The 9730-nt window shown below is 42.1% G+C and overlaps 1 protein-coding gene across 1 annotated transcript in view; it reads right to left on the bottom strand.

Moving 5' to 3' along the window:
* The window catches only part of LOC134439282 (NLR family CARD domain-containing protein 3-like), a 12531-nt gene extending 7960 nt beyond the window's left edge, over nucleotides 1-4571 (bottom strand). Inside the window, exons 1-2 of the mRNA XM_063189186.1 lie at nucleotides 4507-4571; nucleotides 1-322 (exon numbers count right to left, since the gene is read on the bottom strand). The exon at nucleotides 1-322 is cut by the window's left edge and continues 1493 nt beyond it. Of these exons, the coding sequence (XP_063045256.1) occupies nucleotides 1-322; nucleotides 4507-4571 (387 nt within the window). The remainder of the gene's footprint in view (nucleotides 323-4506) is intronic.
* Between the last annotated feature and the right edge of the window lie 5159 nt (nucleotides 4572-9730).

The following is a 9730-nucleotide window of genomic DNA, read 5'->3' as shown; positions in this document are numbered from 1 at the left end:
CTGCACAGAGACTGTTTTCCCAATGCCAGCCACTCCCTTTGTCAGCACAGTTCTAATGTCCTTATCTTGTCCAGGTAAGGGTTTAAAGATGTCATTGCATTTGATTGGTTTGTCATACATAGCTGATCTCTTGGATGCTGCCTCAATCTGCCTGACCTCGTGTTCATCATTCATCTCTCCACTGCCACCTTCTGTGATGTAGACCTCTGTGTAGATCTCATTGAGAAGTGTGGGGTTTCCCTGCTTGGAGATTCCCTCCGTCAAACACTGAAATTTCTTCTTCAGAAAGGCTTTATGATTCTGCACACAAATCCTTTTACATCTGTAAATCAAACATATATGATGTATTTTTCACAGTTTAATTTGAATTTAAAATAAAGTGCTTTACAACAAACACAGACAGACAGACAGACAGACAGACAGACAGACAGACAGACAGACACACACACACACCAGCACATGATCTTAGACCACTGGATACCAGCTCACTTCTGCTCTGCAGAAGACCCAGCTTGCTCTGCCCATCTCCCTGGGATTGCCATCAGATCTCTGATGTGCAACAGTGACCGCGAAAGTTCATTATTCCTTTTATCAGTGTTATGGCCCTGGTTGTTTATGCCTTTTTCCATAACCATGTGCATTTTGGCGCCTCCTCATGGTCTTTGTTTTTACCACTGCCACCCCAGGATTCCTAATTGCTGATTGGCTGATTGGAGCTAATTGAGGACATCTGCACCTGGGGATATAAAAGGCCAGAGGAACTTCAGTCTAGGACTGCTCTCCAGACGCTCTGCAGCACTTTCCCCTCACTCCCGGTCTGCTGACGCTAGTCGTCTCGTTTCCGTTTTGGACATTGCCTTTTGACATTTTGATCTCTTTGTTGTTGATTTTTGACCCTGAGTTTGGAGCTCTTGTACATTTTGTTAAACCCCTAGACATTTTGTAAATAAATTCACTTTTGATTGAGCCTCGATTTTGCCTCTGACCCCTTTCATGTTACCCGTTTGTAACATATTGGGGGCTCGTCTGGGATACTAGTTCCCCTAGACCTCTAGCATCTCCTCGCATTTTGTAGTCTAGCTCGTACGGGTTTTGTTCGGATTTTGAACGTGCTGTGTTTTTCCCGCACTTTTGTATTCGGTGTGTGGTGAGTAGCCTACGCTTTTGGGCTTGGGTGTGTTTTTTTCCTTTCCCCAGATCGTTTTTTGTGGATAACCCAGGAGGGGGCTCCCTGTAGCCTCGAGCTGGGTAAGCCACGGAAGATTTGGAATTAGTTAGGCTTTTGTTTTCTCTCTTTTCAGAGTAGGAACATCCCCTGCCCTGGTTTTTCACTCACCACTTGTCCCCCCAACGCATGTGCCAACCTGCTTTTGGTTACACTTCCGCTTTAGGAGTATTTCTTGTTTTTTTGGGGAAGTCTGATTCGTTGTGGTTCTGTTTGCACACATGTGCTCGTTTTTGCTTATTAACCACCTGCACTGCTACCTAGTAGCTTGATTTTTGAGCAGCCTCGTTTTTACGCATGCTTTGTAAACTTGCTATTTTTCCTCTTCGCTCATAGTGAGAGCCTTGAAGTATTGTTTTTGCATGCCTGATTTGTGTGCCTGTCCTAAATTGGGTTCAATTACCAATTAACACTAGAACTACCAGGATTTTTCTGCCTACCTAGAAGTACCAGAGAGGGGTCATTTGACCCGGCGGCTTTTACCGAATACACTAATCACTCATTTTGTTATGGTAATGAGGCTGTTAGGGGCCGTGTGTGGGGTGAGGGGTGAGGGGCACAGAGGACAGACAAGGGCTGTCAGCCTCCAAAATCACCACAGGTAAATAGCAACTTGCATGAAGATATCAGCAGCAAAGACAGCTAGCACAGTTTGGCGGACAGTGTGTTACAGTTTTTCTCCATTGGTTTGGCTCATTTCTTGAAACTGAGATGTCATTCTCAAAACATGGACAAATCCCAAAACTAATTTGCAGTTCCTCACAACAGAATGGCATTTACCATTGCTTTCATCAAATTTCAAATGCTTTTGTAAATGTCTCAATCATTTAGTACATCCTTGCAAATGGCTATGTACAAGTATCCTACACTTAACACAATCAACTCACATTTATTACAATTTTCAAATGAATGTACCTTGCTGATCTATCCCAATTGGTTGATTCTCAGTGTAATGGTTGTCTTCATATAAGTCACCATATGCAGAATAGTCTGCTCAATTTTCAAGATAGTGTTAGGGAATTGGGATAAAATATTTTGGAACGTTTTGGAAGATGTCATATCAAAATTATGATAATCAGGTTAGTATATAACAAGTAACATCATTTTTGCCTAACAAATGAGGAGAGTTTCACATTGCAGGTGACTAATCTATTTGACCAATCCAATCCAGAAACGAATCACTATGAAACAGATATACAGAGTATCAGTTGATAGGAATACTGGCAGAGTAAGAGCTGTAGCAACAGTATGTGCAGGTAAGTCAATAATTCATTGTTTATCATTTCGTAACGTATAAGTAGACAACACTGTGCAGACTGGGTTTCCAATTCTGAGGGTGTCAGTATCCTCCTCTTTACGTTTGGAATCCAGCTTTACAATACAGTGTATGACCAAAGCATTTTGCTGAACAGGAACAGAACATAATCAACATTATGTGCCTGTTCTCTTTGTATCAAAGACTACCCCAACTACCCCTCTGTGACTCAAGTGACAGCTGTGAGCTGCTAACAGTCACATTTCCACAACAAAAGGAGTGTCCGCAGGGGGTCTAAAGGGTGAAATGACCCTCTTGTGGTTCTTTTAGGTAAAAAGGTCAATTGACCCCTCCGTGGTAGTTCTAGTGTTAAGCCTAATTGATTTTTCGTTTGCACAGTTGTATCCATGTGTCTGTATTCAATTGGGTTTGATTGCCAATTAAGCCTAATTGATTTGTGTTTTCACACTTGTAACGTCACAGACTCTGTCAACATGGTGGTAACGCCTTTGCTCTCTCCACAGAACCAAATCCGTCTTAAAGAGCTGGAGTTGGATGAAAAAAAAATGGCGCTTGAGAGTGAGCGTCTTCGGTCCAAATTGGAGATCCGAAATCTCAAGATGGGGTTCGCTATGGATCCTGTTGCATTTGATGTGGTTCGCAATATCAAGTTGGTGCCTCCCTTTTCTGACACTGGCGTAGAGAGGTATTTTCCTCACTTCGAAAGGGTCGCCACCAACTTGAAATGGCCAAAGTCCAAATGGGCTGTACTCCTTCAATGTGTTTTAATTGGGAGAGCGCAAGAGATTTATGCTTCTCTTCCAATTCACCGTTGCGGCGATTATGACTTTGTTAAATCATCCATTTTACAAGGTTATCAGTTGACGCCCGAATCATCCCGCCTGAAGTTCCGTAGCCTCCGTAAAGAGCGTGACCAAACATTTGTAGAACTCGGCTGGTTAAAGACTACCTCGTTTGATCGCTGGTGCACTGCTTTGAATATTGACTCTGTGGATAAGATGCGCGAGTTTGTCCTTGTTGAAGAAGCTGGCAATTATGACTATCCCATGGCGAAACATTTCAGTGAATACCATGGTAAAAATGATTCTCTGCTGCGCATACAGGGCGTCGAACATATCAAACCTCTTCCGAGGGGTGGGGACAGGCTAAAAAGACTTAATCAGAGGGAGACTTTTTGGATACACCAACTGGATGCCATGCGCTATCCTGGTCTAAATGAGGATATCGATTTTACTTGTTTTTTGTGATGCTTATTTGTACTTCTGGTCATTTTTTTCTGTGGCATCACTTATTACCCCAGGTTATTTTTTTATCTTTATTTTCTATGGTGTGCGCAAATGTGTGTAGTGTATAATGGGTCACATGTGGTAATGTCACTATTTAAGGGAGGCCTTTCTTTTCAATGGTGAACCTAGCCTTGATGAAGACCTGGTGAGGTCGAAACATGACGGCTTTTTAATGTAACCCCAGCCCAGTACCATTAAAGGCTTTTTAATGTACCTTCCCGTTTGGACACCTTAATTTGGAGTGCCTGGTTGAACTCTTCTCTCTACATTCCTAATTGCTGATTGGCGCTAATTGCGGACATCTGCACCTGGAGATATAAAAGGCCAGAGGAACTTCAGTCTAGGACTGCTCTCCAGACGCCCTGCAGCACTTTCCCCTCGCTCCCGGTCTGCTGACGCTAGTCGTCTCGTTTGCGTTTTGGACATTGCCTTTTGACATTTTGATCTCTTTGTTGTTGATTTTTGACCTTGAGCTTGGCGCTCTTGAAAACTTTGTTAAACCCCTAGACTTTTGTGAATGAATCCTTTGTTTATTGAGCCTTGATTTTGCGTATGCCCCCTTTGTGTTACCCCGTTTGACAAGCAAACAAAGACACAAATGAAGTGACTGACAGGTTTGCAACACACATTGTAAATATTTGGTGTACTTAACTAGCGGTGGAAAATGTAATCAGTCATTTAAACTGACAGCAGATTTGTTTTGAGGGTGGGAGTCTTACCTCTTTTCAGAGGAGTCTCCTTCTCCAAAGTTCAGTGGTGTACCCCTGGACTGGTCACTCTTCATGGACACACAGCTGGGGACAGGGGAGTCTGGCCTCTTCACACAGATGGGGACAAGGGAGTCTGACCTCTTCACATTAAGTGGACTGGAAGAAAGTCAATAATACTTTTCAGTTTGGGTTTCAACTAGGGCTGGGACTCGATTCAAATTTTTAATCGAATTCATCTATAGGCTTTGAAATAAATTAATTGAATGAATTGCATTTTAATCACATTCAAATATCTGGCTTGAGAACAGTAACACGTATTTTTTTCACATGGATTTCGTCTGATGACAATAAATAAGCTTAATCTAAAGCTATTGTTCTGTTTTAAAAGAATAGAGAATTCTTCTCAATTTCAGCAGCTTGTTCACCATCAGGCATAATACTGCCCTCCACTGTTCTAATCCAGAACTATTAAGCTATATTTCATAGTGCGATTAAAATAAGTTAATTTTTTAATCGCGTTAATTTTTGTGTGATTATTCAATTGAAATTAATGCATTAATGTCCCAGCCCTAGTTTCAACCAAACAAATTCCTAGTTTCTGACCTGTCTTTTCACCATCTCTGGTTCGCCTACTCCACACACACACACACACACACACACACACACACACACACACACACACACACACACACACACACACACACACACACACACACACACACACACACACAGTGTTTTAATTAGCTTACTTCTGATCAGAGGAGTCTCCTTCTCCAAAGTTCAGTGGTGTACCCATGGACTTGTCGCTCTTCATGGACACACAGCTGGGGACAGGGGAGTCTGGCCTCTTCACACAGATGGGGACAGGGGAGTCTGACCTCTTCACATTTAGTGAACTGGAAGAAAGTCAATAATACTTTTCAGTTTGGGTTTCAACTAGGGCTGGGACTCGATTCAAATGTTTAATCGAATTCATCTATAGGCCTTGAAATTAATTAAGGCGAGACACGGCAGGTGAAATCATCGTTTTTTCATGCCCTGGTCTAGTTTGCATCCTTAACTTGTTGTCTTTCACACTGGTGTGAAGAAAACGTCTAAAAAACAGTATTAGATGGTTATTTTATTACAGACTTGCGCTTGTGATTTTTAGCTTGATTTGTCATGTTTTTCCTCTTGTTACGCACAGGGTTTATTTGCAACCATTGGGTTTTATATGCCTTCCGAGGTCTCGTTGGAAAGCTTGAGTCTTCCCGCATACAGTCATGTATTCCAAATAAGGATATTTCCGCTGTGTCAACCACCAATCATTGATTTAGACAAGGCGAAAAAAGCAGGAAGAGAAGGTTGAAACGAAATCCGATTGGCCGGAATGGGAGATTCGGCACTGTGATTGGTTCTAATCAGTCACGTGTCACTCTCGGCTGCAGTGGATTATTTTGGAGTGAGGAGTATCCAGCGGAGCACTTCGTGTCTCCACTTCTTCGAGACGAATTGAAATGACAAGAGCCCGTGCTTACATGTAACAGAAAGCACGGATAAACAATAAAGCACACGACAATATATGTTTCAAAGTGAATTATTCGGTACGCTGTCGGCATTCGTTGGGCTCGCGTTTGCAATGCGTTGCCTACAGTGAGGTTACCCTCTCCTTGCACCACAACGAAATCTCTGTCAGTGCGCGTTTGAATTGAATAATCAACGAATTGGTACTCATTGTACCAACTACTGTTGTACCATCTACTGTTTATTTAACTTGTTGTGCGATGTAGCTCACAATTGACTCACATAGCCTAATAACCACTCTTGTAGCTTGTTTTCGAGTGAAGTACACAGGTAAACATGCCGAGGTTGTTCCGAGGTGAAACCAGCCTGGCGACTAACTCTGTGATATTTTTCTTCCAATAGACCAGTATTTTCTTAAGTTGTTGGATATTGATTATTAGTCTATAATTGACTCCATTGGCACAGAAAAGATTACTTCCTTCAACATTATGGAAAGGGGCTTCTGTAAACAGACTATCTTTGGATGAGGTAGTTGACCACCACACATTGCAAAGCAGGGAGGCTGCTTGTCATCCTGCAACATGCTCACTTCCCAAAGTCAGTAGCCTACAGTGGATATATGAAAACAATTAAGCATGGGCAATAAAATACACCCTGCTATATATTTTAAGTGAAGTAAAAACAAAGAAACAAACAAAAGTAGAGCTTTATTCATTGGCCCAGTGGTGTGCACAGGCAGAGAAGGCCTTTTCATGAACAAACAGAGAAGTGTCCCAATTTAGTTGTAGCCTATCATGTGGGCTGTTGCCAATCACTGGCATCTAGCAAATAGAGACCATTACACCATTACAAGTATAGTAAAATAATCCTATCTTTAAGGGTAGCCTAGCAGGAAACATTCTGTTTGTCCATAGGCCGAAGCATAAGCCAACCTTAACATAACCAAAAACTAAATAATAATTAGGCCTAGGGCCTATAGGCCTACTAAAGCCATAGGCCTAATCATGATTAAAAATAAACATGGTTTATAACTCCTTGCTGTCACAAATAAGTAGGCCTATACCAGACTGTGCGGCTATTGTAGCGATAGGCCTATAGCTGTTCTGTCAAGTAGATGAGCTATATTCAATTTCAGCCTATTCATTCTCAATATTAAGGACCATTTTGTGTGATCTTTTGGAAATATTATGGCCAGTAATACATGTTTAGAGAGGTCAAAATGAACCTCTGATGCTATAACATCCATGGACCTACTCCACAGTTTGTGATTTTTAACCTGGCAGTTTCTGAGGCCTGTTAGGGCCTATTCTAACATATTGGTAGGCTATATGCAAATTGGAGGACCAGCCATTCACTTCAACAGTTGGTAAGTGAAATAGTATGCTTCAAGTGCACAAATATGGCATAGAAATAGGTGATTTCACTCCAAAATTGGTGTAGTGAATGGCTGGAAGAAATAGGGGGTACAGGATTGCAACCTCGAAAGCCAGATCACTGATGATGGCACTGTACATGCCATGTTGATACCATTAATGATAAAATAAAAATATTCACCTGTTTTAAATGTAATAGAGTTATCAGTTTTAGTGTAATACATGCATATATTCATCCTACATTCATCCTAATGCCATTTTTTTTATGTACGTTGTGGCTTTTACCAGAAATCTATGGATTTTTGCCATACAAATCTTTAACGGCCATTTTCTCAAAATGAGGTTTTCCTCACACTCAAAGGCCTAAAACTCCACTTCTGTATGACCGACATACACCAAACTTTCCAGTCCTATTCCTGATTATATTTGGAAGATTCTGTCGCAGGATTTTGTTATTATATTATTTTAATCCTGATTTATAGGACTTTTCCTCTTAAAATGAGGCGAAAAATCACATTTTCAGGGCTAATAGCAGCATTTTCAGATTTTCTGCGAAACAAAAGGAGATATCCATAAACCCCTGTGACAAGATCTTTAACATTGCTGTAATAACACAATGAAAAAAGAATTTTGAGTCTAGCTCTTCAACATGTCAAGTTTTAGGCTTTTGAAATGTATGCAAATTAGCGCATATTTAATTAAGCATAGCCTAATTAGCATATTTAAATATAAGATTCCAAAAAACTTCCTATACATTTTTTTATCCTATTTGTATATGTAATCAACTGGAAAAGTTTCATGGTGATATCTCCAAGTTATTTTTTTTAGTCTATTCACCTACCATATCTCGCCTTAATTGAATGAATTGCATTTTAATCACATTTAAAAATCTGGCTTGAGAACAGTAAAAAGTATTTTTTTCACATGGATTTCGTCTGATGACAATAAATAAGCTTAATCTAAAGCTATTGTTCTGTTTTAACCATATCGCGCCGGATGCATCATCTATGATGCATCAAATTCAAAGCCCTCTCCACGCTGACACAAAAAATCCATCTCAAAAACATCCTGCGTGTCATTTCCAAACGTCCTGCAGTACACGGAAACCGCCACAAGAGAGCAGCGGTCAACAACAAGTTGATCACAGCTCGGCGAAAAATGCAAAAATGGAGTAGAAGCGGTTTCCCTGACCGACGCTGAGATATCGTCAAATTGCAAAAGGTTTGTGTACAAATTTCCGAAATATAACTCTACATCCTTTAATTTGAACACTTGCTTTGTGCAATTAATCAAGGAAGAGTTTATATTTTTACACCGTGTTGCAGAGAGATCGTGCTAAAACTGATGAAACATATAAGCACCATCCGGCGGTGGCAGGAAGTCAGCCATCAATGCATTTGCTCCATAGGGAAACTTACAAAGCATACCACGACGATCGTTTAACAAAACTGTCATGAATTCTCTCTGCCTGCCCCATAACAACACTCAAATTGGTCCTATCTCTTGCTCTCCACTCTGCCTGATTACGTACACCTGTTCCTACTCTGCTCTACTTCACTCTCTGCTTTGCCTAATCACCTTCACCTGTCTCCACTCTGCTCTGCTCCACTTACCCTCGTTAACTCTCCAGCTGCACTGCATTTACCATTAACCCCTCTCTGTATATAAAGCTCCCTGTTTCAGTCATCTCTTGTCAGATCGTCTGCAAGCATCCTCAGAACCCGTCTGCTCCAGCTTACTCTGACTCCTGATCCCGGACCCGTTTTCTCTCTTCGACTCTCCGACTGCTCACCATCCCCGGTAAATCGACCAGCCTTCTGTCTTACGTATACGATTTTGGATATCCCCTGCATTGTACTGCTGCTCCTCTTCACCTGCTCTGTTGTGTGTGTTTCCCCCAGGACTCCCCGGACTCTCCAGCTCTCGGCATCGCTGCTCCACTCCCGGGGGAACACACACACAGACAACACGGAACCCCTGGAACCACGGTGACCCTGGAACCCTGACCCTCGTAACCCAGGTGACCTTGCACTCCTGTTAACCCCTTGTATTCCTGGTGACCCTGCAATCCTGACAACCCTGGTGAACCCCGAACCCTGAGACCCACTGGACCCCCTGGAACCCCTGGAACCCTTGGACCCTCATTCCTTCATTCCCAACTCCCCTTTTCCCTAATCAATAAAAGCCCTTCTGGGGTTCGTGACAAACGCATCTGGTTCTCCTGTCTCGTACATTACAGTACGATCTGACCACCATGGAACCAGCGCACGAACCGTCAGCCATGGACCGCCTGGAACGTGCCGAGGGTGAGATGTCCCGGATGACCGGTGATGTTGCGTCGTTGATTCAACTCGGTC

The sequence above is a fragment of the Engraulis encrasicolus genome, chromosome 22 (genome assembly GCF_034702125.1).
Source record: "Engraulis encrasicolus isolate BLACKSEA-1 chromosome 22, IST_EnEncr_1.0, whole genome shotgun sequence".
Classification (NCBI taxonomy): Eukaryota; Metazoa; Chordata; class Actinopteri; order Clupeiformes; family Engraulidae; genus Engraulis; species Engraulis encrasicolus.
The sequence above is the reverse complement of the archived record's forward strand: the minus strand, read 5'-3'. Positions and strand labels throughout refer to the sequence as shown.